This window comes from Mytilus galloprovincialis, chromosome 1, assembly GCF_965363235.1.
Source record: "Mytilus galloprovincialis chromosome 1, xbMytGall1.hap1.1, whole genome shotgun sequence".
NCBI classification, from domain to species: domain Eukaryota; kingdom Metazoa; phylum Mollusca; class Bivalvia; order Mytilida; family Mytilidae; genus Mytilus; species Mytilus galloprovincialis.
Window position 1 is genome coordinate 103,992,129 of NC_134838.1, and position 15,160 is coordinate 104,007,288.

At 31.6% G+C, this 15,160-nt stretch overlaps 1 protein-coding gene across 2 annotated transcripts in view; it reads left to right on the plus strand.

Annotated features, from left to right (window-relative positions):
• The window catches only part of LOC143048153 (synapsin-like), a 104,569-nt gene that overhangs the window by 82,035 nt on the left and 7,374 nt on the right, over window positions 1-15,160 (plus strand). The window contains exons 9-12 of one of the 2 annotated variants that reach the window (XM_076221666.1): window positions 1,717-1,859; window positions 3,600-3,674; window positions 8,691-8,793; window positions 12,549-12,664. In XM_076221666.1, coding sequence (XP_076077781.1) covers window positions 1,717-1,859; window positions 3,600-3,674; window positions 8,691-8,793; window positions 12,549-12,664 — 437 coding nt within the window. Of the gene's footprint in view, window positions 1-1,716; window positions 1,860-2,164; window positions 2,308-3,599; window positions 3,675-8,690; window positions 8,794-12,548; window positions 12,665-15,160 lie in introns of both variants that reach the window. The other variant, XM_076221657.1, reaches the window with a different exon arrangement.

A 15,160-nucleotide genomic window follows, 5' to 3' on the forward strand; every position in this document is an offset into this window, starting at 1 on the left:
AACAATTGACAACCACTGAATTACACAGGCTCCTGACTTCGGACCAAAACATACAAAATTGCCTATTATCTTGAAAACTACAACAGATGGGTTCCTACTTTAAAAGCAAAACATGATCAGCAAGGCAAAATCTGCAAATAGACCAAGCTAATATTCTATTTTAAAGGTATCTGAAGGGTGGAATTCTTCCCAGTGGACTGCCTAATTAGTACTAGTTAAATGCAAACAGGAAAATTTATTCCTATTGGTCATGTACATGTTAACTTCCAGAACAACATGGAATATTTGCTATTAGACATTAGCTGCATCCATGATCATGATCAATTCCTTAAATATTTCTAACAGGTTGTAATTGGTGATTTCACAATAAAGGGGAAATTTTAACAAACAAATATTAAAACATATTCAAGGTGGCTTTTGCTGTTTATATCTTGTGCAATGTTTACTTAATCTTGGAATTGAAAGCTTTTGGCCATGTTATTTGTAAACACCAGTGAAAAACACACTTAATGCCCTGTCCGGTTAATCCATTTTAGTTCCTGGAATTTATAAGTTGAAGTATGAAAAATAAGTTTTTCAGAAAATGAATGGAATGGTCAATGGATATATTATAAGAAAGCGTGAATCATTTGACCTTTTTATTGCTTTGTCACTGATAATGTTAGAACAGTTGCCAACATATACCATCCTTTAAATAGAATATACAGGTAAAAGATTAACAAGTACAATCAGCTGGCCAATTGTAATGATAAATAAATTGTTTACTAAAAGACAATTTGTACTCTTATTAAAGAGTGTCATCCATATAGTGTATAGACTGATTTGACCAGATCCTAATAAATACTGCATGTCAGGATAGGAACAATGTAAGACAACAACATTCCAATTTTGATGATAAATACTTGAATCCTTGAGCATTGTTAGATGATGCTATCAATATGAAAAGCAAATCCACTTTTAATTCATAAATCGTGCGCATCTGTAATATTATAAAAAGAGTTCCCAAAAATAAAAAATTGAATTAAAAATTTTAAGCATTATTTATATGAAGTATTTACATAAATTGCAATGATTAATCTCACATTTTTGTCTATTGATCAACAATTGCTATGATAAATAAATGCAAAAATAACTGAATTTATAGTACTAAATTCAAGCTATTGACAAAAAAGGAACAATGGTGCAGAAAATAAATAGTACATTGAATAACTAATGTCTTATTCGTTTGAAATAACTTAAGCTTATTACACTAATATTAAAACAGCAAGAACATATTTATATCCATTATTTGTAAAGTTTGGATATTTGTCCAAGTAATTAGAATTCCAAAGGTAGAACTCATATACATATGATATAAAAGCAAACCTAATAAACAATAATGATTTAAGAAAAAAAGACGATGAGTACATGATCATAATTCGAAAGCTACTAGGTTTTTCTTTATTTGCTGATGGCATACTATTCATCTAGACAACACTAGTTGAAATTATACTTCAAGTCCTGACATTTTTTGTGTTGTTGGATTGTTGCCTCCTTGGCATATGATTCTTTAATGCAATACTAAGGCTGTCGAGGTATCTTAGAAATGAATATCACCATATGAGTATATACTGTATTAACTTCAATATGATTAGACAATGTAGATTCAATACATATGAAAAATATGAAAACAAGTTACATTGCACACATACTGTATAGATACATATATGAACACAGGTTAGGTTAGACAATATAGATACATACAGAGAAGTAGCCCATATCTTGGCCCTTGGCAGTAACTATGCAACTACAGAGAAATACATTGATGGTCGATATGATCTACACTTACAGAAGATCGGAAACAATTACAGGGCTTATATGTGAGTTATCAGTAAGGAAATATTAGCATATTTAGCCCTCACAGTCAGCCAACAGATAAAAAAAATCTTAAGTCTTGATTTCTGGAACCTAATTTTGTTTGACCAACAATATTTCAAAATTTGTTTGGTGACTGGCTGATATGGCTGAAGCCTACTAATTTTTCCTAGATTTTATGCTTGGTTTGTAATTGATGAAATAACGTGATAAAATTTGGTCTCCTTTTAAAAAAAGTCATGTTATTTAATCATTAATGTTTGACCTTTTGTAAACTGTTCTTATGTGGTGATGACCTTTACTGCTTTAGGTTAGAGTTTCCAATCATTATGATTTCCAAGATATCGCTGGTGTGGTGGCAGTCACAGGAACTTATTCCACTACAGAAGCTTACATCGACACACTTTATGATATACATATACAGAAGATAGGTCCTCACTACAAAGCTTACATGTAAGTCAAAACCACCGGGTTTATATTGTCTTTTATAGTTTTATTAGTTTAGATCTCTTTTTTTTAAATCTTATTTCTAAAAATCAAAGTTAATTTTTTTTGGATTATTTTCCCACTGTAAAATCTTGCATGCAAATGCAAGTTTTCTGCAGCTCAATATAGTGTTCTTTCTATGTCTGTTTTGCTTTATCTGTTAAATGTGACAAAGGTAAATGCTCTGCACACTCTTTTTTAAGAGAATTATTTGTATAAAAAGATGAACTTGTATAAATAAATCTGTTTATTCCTGTTTGACTGCTGCCACTCAGTGTTTGATTGTAATAACATATGAGCTGTGACGTATAAAAATCGACCTTATGCAAGTCCATGTAAACATGTACGTATAAGTGTTTGATGGATTTTGGAATATTCAGAATCAAAATGAAGTATGAATTTTGGTCTGTTTTAAAGGTTTTTTTTATATCATTTCAATTTTGAATTAGTTACAGGCTGTACATAGATTTTTTTTCAACCCGAAGTAAGTAAACAGATGTTTTGAAATTCATTTGCATGAGGTCGATTTCTTTCCAACACAGCTCATATCTTCTCACAGAAAAACATGCAAGCTTTTCAAGTTATGTTACAAAATATTAAATATTCTGTTGAATTTACTGATTCTTTACAGCCCTTACAAGTCATATTAAACATAAGATTTTAGAAGCAGGAGTGAAGATCTTTACATAATTGTTGAGAGGTAGAACAAATTTAGAATCCTACATAGTATTATAAAAATGAGACTGCATGTATCACATTTGATTTTAATTGACTTGTTGCCATTATGGGGAAAATGAAATTTGGGTTTGATATTAATGACACAGCAACCAATCAATAAAGCAGTCCAACAAAGAAAAATATCAACACAACAATGGTTGGTAGATCTAAAGAGCCTCACATAACATTTGTAGATCTAAGGAAAGCCTCACATAAGATTTGTAGATCTAAGGAAAGTCTCACATAAGATTTGTATGCTAGTTGTTAGTTCAATTAAGATTATTACAAAAGCTAGTTGGAATAATAAAACACTATCTAGGCTCAACACCAGTAAAACTGTAGAATTAAATTCTTGAATTAGTCTGTCTAAGAAATTTTGGTTCATTTGCTATCAGTTTGATTAAAGAAGCTTCTGTTAAGGTAATTCAGTTCAAACAGAATTTACAAAAGTTAGAAGCAAGAAGATAAGAAAAAATACATTAAAGCAAATTTAATCTTAAATTTATAGAGAAATAGAATAATGACTAGAATTTCTGTTTTAGGCGAAAGTCTATATCTGGAAATTGGAAGGCCAATACAGGGTCAGCCATGTTAGAGCAGATAGCAATGAATGAAAAGTAAGTCAGCTACACATATCTTTTTAAAAACAACTGATGTTTAACTTGTGACTTGGAAAGGGTATCAGGTAAAACTATTTGGACTGGGATATTTTTTGGTTTTTTTTATCACTTTTTCTTAATTGTAATTTCACAAAAACATAAATATGTATACATGTATTAATATTAACATATCAGAAAAGATGAGTTTATGACTTTCCTTTCTAGATAAAGAAGTATTTCCTAACACTTCATACACTTGACCCAATAACTGCCTTCATGAGATTTAGTTGTTGTTTCGTCAAATGATTGCCTTCAGAAAACCACAGATGAATTTACATATGTCAGAATATAAATTGTTGGGGGAGTGAAGTACATGTGTTTCTCATATAATGCAAAATATTAAAGTTGAAAACATAATAATGATGATTATGAATCCTATTATTTTCAAGAGTTAGCTATTGAAAGTATATATTGCAAAAGTTCTTAAAGGTTACTGACACACTAAACTTTACAAAATTGCTTAAATAAAATCAGTGATACAAGATTGCACACTGAAAGTCTGAAAAGCTGTAGTCACATAGAGCCTTTATCCTAAAATAACTATGAGGATGTTAAAGAGTAGGAATGTTACAAGCAACTTATAGAAAACATAAGATAAGTGGATGGAATAAATGGGAAATATATTCAGATTCCTAAAGAAATGTGAATTTTGTGGTAGTATTGAGATAATGGTACTATTAAAAATCTTACTCCTATATCCACTAGCTTTGTTTATTTGTTTATTAGTGAAAAGATCATACATTGACAGACATGTCTACTAGTTCCATGATGCTGTTATGAGGTGGGTAGGAGGGGTCCTGATCCCGAAATCCTGGGCTTAAAAACATGAAATCCCGAGGTCCCGAATTTAAATGAATCTAAATCCCAACATCCCGAAAAGAGAATTCACGGATCCCGAAAGGGTCAATCCCAAAATCTTGAGCTTAAAACACCCGATCCTGGAGTCCCGATAAAAGTCCTATCCCCCCTCTGTAATACATGTTAGAAGACTTATTTTCAAACATTGACACCATATTTTTATTATTCTTGTATCCATTTAACCTATTGGAAATTATAGTTAAGGTTTCAAGGTCATGTCCTCAGTGCCCCTTATTTTACTTCTAAAGTTTTGACTTCTCCACAAAAACATACCAAGATATACTCTTGTACTTCCTCATTTTTGATATAATACCCTTCAAGCTATTCTGTTATTGATTTCAAGGAATGTAATTAACCTTATTAGTAGGAAAAAATGTAAACAAATTTATCAGTGTCTGATATTGTAGACAAATTTGTCAGATTTCCATGTTCCATGGTGTGAAATGTTTCTGTGTATATCTTGTCAACAAAATTCTTAAAAGTTTTGAAAATTTTGGTCCGAATATTTAATGGTTGAATTTTGATTATAAGATTACTGTAATATTAGAATTTAAAAAAAAAAAGCAAAAGTAGGAATTCCAGCACATTATGTAGTATATAAGGAGATACCTATTATTAGGCCACTAAAAAAATTACATCAAGCATGTGTGATAGTTGCAACTTAGATGAAGAGCTTGCCATTCATAGTTAATTGTGTGAAGATGTTATTAAGTGATATCTTCCGTGTATACTTTCAAAATTATATTGTGAAATCACTATTATTTGTCATCAGGATGTTGATGTCAGAAGAAAACTAACTTCACTGAAGTACCTTTTTCACTCTTGTCTTAGTTTTAAAGAGTTCTAATGAGCATAAGGTTATCCAAATCTGTAATACTAAAATAACGAGGTCCAATTTGTCAGATGCATGGGGTAAAAACGACAATTCAAAGAATTTAACTTTATGCAATAAGCAAATATATTTTTTAGTGTGAGATTATTATGTCTGAAGTTGTGGTCACATCAACTTGAAATTTATAACCACTTATTTTGATGCTACATTTTAAATAAACTGATAAATTAAGGTGTTGGCTCAGATTTTGAAGTTGACTGAAGATCACTGAACATGAAAATTTGATAGTGCAAGCATGGCATGGTGTCCTTGGTGGACATATATCATTGTTTTATTCTCATGCATAGATTTATTAGTGATATTCCCTCATAACACTAGAAATTGCATGTCATTTCTCAGTTACATATCATAAAATATCACTTTTCTTCTCAGTGTGTGTGAAGCTTTGTAAACGAGAGTATATATTTAATATGACTCCCTTTTATTCATCAAATAAGAAATTGAGATTTTTTAAAGATTAATGTTACAGAATCTAGATCAATTTACATATGATTTTAGTGTTATTATAAACAAGAATGTATGGTATGACATGTGTTTATTGGATACATGTATAAAAACAAAATGAAATCTATTTTGATTTACATTCGTTTGGTACTTCATGAACAGGAACTAACTGGAATTGGATATTTGATTCTATTGTGAATTATACCACCTTCCTTAAAAATATGTCCCCTTTAGTTGAATATCAACATTGCCAGTTATCTTTATTTTAACTCTATAGATATATGAAGTAATATTTTTGGTGAGAATCTATGTACAGAGAATAAGCCTCAAATTGTTTCTACATGTACAGGACTGAGGGATAAAAAAGGAACAATAAAGTTTTAACTGACCAACCTCAAATGTTAAGTATAGGTCAGGGTTCAGTGCAGATATAAAGATGTTTTTAGCTTTAGAAAGAATATTGTAGTCAGAAAAGGCATGACTTTACTCAACCGGTAGATGGCACAGCATCATAAACACAATTTTTGGCTTAATCTGCCAAGGGTTTAGAGTAGGGGACTGGATTGTAACCTTTGGCTAGAGAATATGTATTTGAAAAGACATCCACCATTTATTGTCGAGCCTGCAACTTTTGTTGCAGAAAGCTCGACATAGGGATAGTGATCCGGCGGCGGCGTTAGCTAACTTCTTAAAAGCTTTATATTTTAGAAGGTGGAAGACCTGGATGCTTCATACTTTGTATAATAGATGCCTCATGTTACGAAGTTTCCGTCAGTCACATGTCAAATGTCCTTGACCTCATTTTCATGGTTCAGTGACTACTTGAAAAAAAAGTTCAGATTTTTTGTAATGTTGAATTCTCTCGTATTATAAGTAATAGGATAACTATGTTTCATATGTGCGTACCTCGCAAGGTCCTCATGTCTGTCAGACAGTTTTCACTTGACCTCGACCTCATTTCATGGATCAGTGAACAAGGTTAAGTTTTGGTGGTCAAGTCCATATCTCAGATACTATAAGCAATAGGGCTAGTATATTCAGTGTATGGAAGGACTGTAAGGTGTACATGTCCAACTGGCAGGTGTCATCTGACCTTGACCTCATTTTCATGGTTCAGTGGTTATAGTTAAATTTTTGTGTTTTGGTCTGTTTTTTTCATACTATATGCAATAGGTCTACTATATTTGTTGTATGGAATGATTGTAAGGTGTACATGTCCAACTGGCATGGTTCATCTGACCTTGACCTCATTTTCATGGTTCAGTGGTTATAGTTAAATTTTTGTGTTTTGGTCTGTTTTTTTCATACTATATGCAATAGGTCTACTATATTTGTTGTATGGAATGATTGTAAGGTGTACATGTCTAGCAGGCAGATGTCATGTGACCTTGACCTCATTTTCATGGTTCAGTGGTCAAAGTTCAGTTTTTGAGTTTTGGTCTTTTTATCTAATACTATATGCCATAGGTCAACTATATTTGGTGTATGGAAATATTTTATGATCTTTATGTCAGTAGCGCAGGTTTCTTTTGACCGTGACCTCATTTTCAAGGTTCATTGCACAGTGTTAAGTTTTTGTTTTTTGGTCTATTTTTCTTAAACTATAAGTAATAGGTCAACTATATATGTTGTATAGAAGCATTGTTAGCTGTACATGTCTGTCTGGCATGGTTCATCTGACCTTGACCTCATTTTCATGGTTCATTGGTCTTTGTTTAGTTATCTTTGTTAATGTTAAGTTTATGAGACAGTTAGAATAAAGCTTTATACTTAGGACTATCAACATAATATCAATGATTAGTATAGAAGGCGAGACATTTCAGCGTGTGCACTCTTGTAGATATCATTATGATCCTAAATTGGTGGGGAAAAGAGGACCACCAGAACCTAATTTAGTTTCTGATTGTTTAATTTTCAAATATCTGCTCCTCTGAAAGTACACGGTGAAATGTTTAAAATTTTAGGGTAGTAATGAACGGTAGACATTTATGAAATTATGAATTTGATTTTGATCAGGTGGCAAGTATGGCAAAATTAGTGGCATGTTCTTCCCTTCAAACTATGTTTGGTGTATAGAATGATTGTAAGGTGTACATGTATTTTCGGTTTGGTTTATCTGACCTTGAACTCATTTTCTTGGATCTGACATGTTAATATAATGTGATACTTTTAATATAAAATTGATGGTCACTTAAGAAGGCGAAACATTTCAGCCTGTACACTCTTTTTTTAGTAATTGATAAGGGAGGAAATTTTTGATTTGAAAGATTGTAATTCAAGCAGATACCTTTTATAAGTTAATCATTTTATATGAAAATACTCAACATTTGTTTTCTTATTTTAGGAGTATGCAATGTATAAAAATTGAAGATAAAACATGTCACCATTTTTTGTGTAAACAATATGAATGTCCATTCAAATTATATTTTAAAAGACTGCAGACTTCTTTAAAAATATCAAATTACATTTTATATACAAATTTCTTAAATTTATATTTTGTGGAAATTAGTCACCAAAGAAAATGTGATAATGCACAAAATTCCTTTTTAAAAATCTGTTCTACAATCCATCATAATTCAGCGATTTTAAAGAGAATTTTAATGAAGCAGTTTGATGAATGGAATCATGTACAAGTATTAACTAAACTAAGGTCACTATGTACAAACAGAAGATGTTTTAATTTAAATGAAAAAAAATACAGGACTGTTTATAAACTGCACCAACATTTATATTTATATTCCTAAAATGCCTGAAGAAAGATATGATTTTTATATTTGTAGATTTAAACTATGGGTAGATGAGTGTAGTCAGTTATTTGGAGGTTTGGATATCATGTCAGTTGAGGCTGTACAGGGGAAAGATGGAAAAGAATATATAATAGAGGTAGATTTTATATTCATATAAAGGAAGACAACTCCATTTAAAACTATTGACTTCAAATAAGCTTCCATGCATACAAATCCATTTCATCTTTTTAAGGGGCTTCCATTCTTTTTCTATTATACCATTTTATTGTCATCACAATTTGTATGCATTATAAGCAGCCATAACCAAAAACATCATTTTAGTGGGAACAGTTAAAAAGATTAAACATAAGGTGCAGTGCATGTGTTATAAGCAGCCAATTTTCCAAGGAATAATTAAGCTTGTTCAAGGAAAAAAAAATTCCAGTATTAACTGACAATGAGCAGTTAGGAAAACTGTGATGCAAACAAGAAAGATATACATGTACCTTCTAAACAGGGAATTGACCAAACAAAAGAGGTGTTTTCATAGACGAAATGCAAAATCCTTCAGCTGTTATATTAGCATTACATATACTTTTGCCATTTAGTGTTGCTTCACAAGAATAAACGAATAAACAGCTTAAGGAAATGATAATTATTTTATTTTAAAATAATTCAATCAATATTAGACACAATACATATGTTTGTTTAATGGTATCTGTAAGATATTGAGATGTGTGAAACTAACTTTACTTGAATAAGCTAATGATTTAAAAAAAAAAACCTTTTATAACTGATCAGAAAGCCCTTTTTAGCTCACCTGTCCCAAAGGGCCAAGTGAGCTTTTCCCATCACTTTGCTTCCGTCGTCTGTCGTCGTTAACTTTTACAAAAATCTTCTCTTCTGAAACTACTGGGCCAAATTAAACCAAACTTGGCCACAATCATCATTGGGGTATCTAGTTTAAAAAATGTGTCCGGTGACCTGGCCAACCAACCAAGATGGCTGCCATGGCTAAAAATAGAACATAGGGGTAAAATGCAGTTTTTGACTTATAACACAAAACAAAAGCATTTAGAGCAAATCTGACGTGGGGTAAAGTTGTCTATTTGGTCAAGATCTATCTGCCCTGAAATTTTCAGACAAATCGGACAACCAGTTGTTGGGTTGCTGCCCCCGAATTAGTAGCGGCGGTGTTAGCTCACTTCTTAAAAGCTTTATATTTTAGAAGGTGGGAGACCTGGATGCTTCATACTTTGTATATAGATGCTTCATGTTACGAAGTTTCCGCCAGTCACATGTCCAATGTCCTTGACCTCATTTTCATAATTTTTTGTAATGTTGAATTCTCTCTTATTATAAGTAATAGGATAACTATATTTGATATATGCGTACCTTGCAAGGTCCTCATTTTTGTCAGACAGTTTTCAGTTGACCTCGACCTCATTTCATGGATCAGTGAACAAGGTTAAGTTTTGGTGGTCAAATCCATATCTTAGATACCATAAGCAATAGGGCTAGTATATTCGGTGTATGGAAGGACTGTAAGGTGTACATGTCCAACTGGCAGGTGTCATCTGACCTTGACCTCATTTTCATGGTTCAGTGGTTATAGTTAAATTTTTGTGTTTTAGTCTGTTTTTCTCATACTATATGCAATAAGTCTACTATATTTGTTGTATGGAATGATTGTAAAGTGTACATGTCTAGCAGGCAGATGTCATGTGACCTTGACCCCATTTTCATGGTTCAGTCAAAGTTAAGTTTTTAAGTTTTGGTCTTTTTATCTGATATTATATGTCATAGGTCAACTATATTTGGTGTATGGAATTATTTTATGATTTTTATGTCAGTCGTGCAGGTTTTATTTGACCCTGACCTCATTTTCACGGTTCATTGCACAGTGTTAAGTTTTTGTGTTTTGGTCTATTTTTCTTAAACTATAAGTAATAGGTCAACTGTATATGTTGTATAAAAGCATTGTTAGCTGTACATGTCTGTCTGGCATGGTTCATCTGACCTTGACCTCATTTTCAAGGGTCTTTGTTTAGTTATCTTGGTTAATGTTAAGTTTATGTGACAGTTGTAATAAAGCTTTATACTTAGAACTATCAACATAATATCAATGATTAGTATAGAAGGCGAGACATTTCAGCGTGTGCACTCTTGTGGTTATTATCTTGAATGTTATTATAGATAGAGATAAAGTGTAAACAGCAATAATGTTCAGCAAAGTAAGATCTACAAATAAGTCTCATGACCGAAATTGTCAATTGACCCCTTAAGGAGTTATAGTCAATTTTTAACAATTTTCATAAATTTTTTAAAATTTTTAGAAAATATTTTAAACTGTAATTACTGGGCCAAGTTCATTATAGATAGAGATAATTGTAGCAACAAGAATCATTAAGAATGTCCAGTAAAGAAAGATCTACAAACACATCACCATCACCAAAACACAATTTTGTCATGAATTTATTTGTTTCCATTGTTTAGTATGCACATAGACCAAGGTGAGCGACACAGGCTCTTGAGAGCCTCTAGTTATACATACCGTGCAAACAATAACAAGGCATGTAAGGAATGGTCCCTAATATTCAAGGTCAATCATGTGCATTTTCTTGGATTTTTTTCTGAATTTCTTATTGTGACATCATGAACATAGGTGACCATGTCTGATGACATCACATGTAAAGAACACAAATTTCTGCAAGTCTTTGAAAAGGAAGAATGAAAATCATTAGAGAAATAGATTATATCACGATAACTCATGTATCATGATATATCTCCACTCTCAATAGTTAAATTTTACTTATTTGATAAGCTCAGCAAGCCTTGACTTTAAATATTTAAAGGAGTAGGTCCAGTAAGACCCCTTTTTGGCCCCAAAATATAGCAGTTTTACAAAATTGTTAAAATGTAAACTTTTAGTTATTTATTGGAAAGTAAAATGCTTCTGCTACATAAATATAGGTAGTTTTTGACAATACAATGCACATATATCGGGTACTTGCATCATTAAGTCATGCTAAATTACTGAAATCTTCACAATTTTAGCATTTAAGTTAAATTTTAAATGGTTTCCGTCTTAAATGAAAGTGGCCACATTTGTGTTCATTCTTTATATTGAAATGTAAGTTGTATTTGATGATTACATAACATATATAAAGGTTGAGGATGAACACGGTGTCCATAATCATTCTTCAGATGAACCTAAAATTTAAGGCCAAAATCGGCCCTTACCAACCTACCCTTTTAACCGTCTCCAGTGGAGAAATATCATAACACACTTGTTGCAGCAGTGGAATCTATATGTTCAGATCAAAGTGAAGTGATTTAACATACTGTCATGCAGCTGTGGCAAAATCAGACTGTCATGATATCCTTTTCTTACTTTAATAGAATAACTTACGGTTATTAACAGTATGTACGATATTTCAAATTCATCAAGTACCACATTGGAAAAAAACTGCTATAAAATCCTTTTCCTTTCTTATTCAACTGATAAAACTTCCATACTACTGACACTACAATTTCAACTAAAGATATTTATTCACAAAAAACTTAGCTTGCATACCAAAATCAAAAGAACATTCTAAATCTAGAATCATCTATAAATAACTGGAGAAATGATAAACAAACTATTTTTAGCAACAAGGTAAATTCCAAAATTTGCTAACTTATTCTATAACATAAATATACTTTAAAAAATATTTTCACTAACTATCTAGAATATTCTCTGACATTTAATTCACTAAAATTCAAGTAACAGTAAAATTTACATAAAATAGTATGTCAAATAAAGATCAATTGTCTTTATGATTGCATGTATACTATTTGTTACAGTAGCGTCATAATAATGTTTTATATACATCTCTCAAGTAAGAGTAAAATTGAAATTTTTTTTTTTAGGTAAATGATTCATCTATGAATTTACTTGGTGAAAGTCAAGAAGAGGACAGAAGAAATATTGGTGAATTAGTAATAACCAGAATGCAACAGTGTCTTCAGCCTGTCCAGACACTTAGGTTAGTATAGACTAGGATGACTTATTAACTTCCTCAGTTCTTTCAAGAGGATATTATCAGCCAAGTATTTAGTGCATGGCCACTGACATTATTTATAAAAGAAATTTCTGTTACAGTGGCTTGACTGTTAGTGTTGCTCTCCACCAATTGCAACTTACTCAAAATTCTGACCAAATTGCAATTTGTTTTATAAAATCAAATTGTTCAACTGTTCAGAAATTTGAACAAATTGCTGTAGAAAACCACAGCCAAGTCATGAAAGTGCAAGGTGATGAAATAAAACATACTTACAATCCTATAAGACTATAACTCCACTTAAATGATGTTGTGACATAATCAGTCTATAGATCAGTTTGTATACGTAAATTATAGTAATTTCCATGCTGAAGGAACTGTTATTATTTTGAAAAATGTCCAAACTCAGCTTTCATATAGTTTACTTTCTAAAAGTATTCTACATGCGTAAGAATCAGACATTATGTGAATTAAAACATTTCATATTCAGTAAAATATGTGTAAAATTGCAATATGTTTGTAGGAAGTTTCCATGGGGAGATAATAATTTTTTCTTTCAAAAAGTCTATTCAAAAGAATAATATTTTAGGTTATCTCCCCATGGAAACTTATCAATAGCATATTGTTATTTCACACATATTTTACTGAATATATGATGTTTTATTTATAATGATATCTGATTTTTTATGAATATAGAATACTTTTAGAAAGTAAAAATATATGAAAGCTTAGTTTGGACATTTTTATAGCAATTCAAAATAATAACAGTTCCTTCAGCATGGAAATGACTATAATATAACTATACAAACTGATAGGCTTACTTAGTCACAACATCATTAAGGTGGAGTTAAAGTTTGATAGGATTGTAAGTATGTTTTATTTCATCACCTTGCACTTTTACATTTTGACTGAAGAATTTGTTCAATATTCTGACCAGTTGAACAGTTTGGTTTAATAAAACAAATTGCAATTTGGTCTGAATTTTGAATGAGTTGCAATTGGTGGACAGCAACACTATCAGTCAAGTCACTGTAATAAATTCAAATATTGAAAAAGAAAGTTCAAACTCCTCAGGCAAAGTTTACCTTGATTGGTTGCCTTATCTTTTGAGGTCTCCTGAGGTCATACAGCTTATAAAGTATTCATACTTCCCGGACTTTCATTTTTATGGCCCCGCAACAAAGTTGTCTGTGCCATATAGTTTTACCCTTGTCCGTAATCCATAACTCCATCATTCAGTCATTCAGTCATTCCACAACAAACCATTATACAGAGTTTTTTTCTAAACACCTTCAGATATTGGACTGTTTTTTGGTATGTTAGTAACCATGATGAGTTACAGATTAAGTTTAGTTCTGCTCTGCTGATTTTTGCCAAAATTAAGGGTTTATTTACTACTTAGAAAATTGTTGAAAATCACAGTTAGTTATACAGACTTCTTCTATACGCCTTTAGATTTTGAGCTGATTTTTTATATGTGAGACATGTGTTATTAAAATTGCAGATTTTTCAATTTTTGGAGACAGGGCCATTCGTGTCGTTTTGACACATCTAGTTTTCATTTAAGCTTTCCTGATGTAGGTAAATCAATAAAAGTGCTTCAAAAACACAAAATATATAGAGTGTGGTCTTTATTGTGATGAAGCATTGGTCACTTCACTATGTACTTAACCCAAGAATACCAAAGACATACAACACACAAAATATTGCTCCATTCAAATACAATTTTAGAGTTCAATGTTCATGGTCCAGAGCAGGTCGTGAAATGTAGATTCAAAGAATGTTGTTAATTCAGTTTCAGGATTTGATAACCATGATTAATATGTCAGTAGTTCGACCTGAAGTAGGTCTGTTAGAAGTTTAAACTGAAATAAAATAGAGGTGGAAAACATCAAAGGGATATTTAATCTCATAATTTGAAAAACAAACTGACAAACAACAGTATACAAAACACAACATAGATATCTAAACGCTGAGCAACGCAAACCCCACAAAACACAACATAGATATCTAAACACTGAGCAACGCAAACCCAACAAAACACATCATAGATATCTAAACACTGAGCAACACAAAACACAACATAGATATCTAAATACTGAGCAACGCAAGCCCCACAAAAAACACATCATAGATATCTAAACACTGAGCAACGCAAACCCCACAAAACACAACATAGATATCTAAACACTGAGCAACGCAAACCCCACAAAACACAACATAGATATCTAAACACTGAGCAACGCAAACCCCACAAAACACAACATAGATATCTAAACACTGAGCAACGCAAACCCCATAAAACACAACATAGATATCTAAACACTGAGCAACGCAAACCCCACAAAACACAACATAGATATCTAAATACTGAGCAACGCAAACCCCACAAAAAACACATCATAGATATCTAAACACTGAGCAACGCAAACCCCACAAAACACAACATAAATATCTAAACACTGAGCAACGCAAACCCCA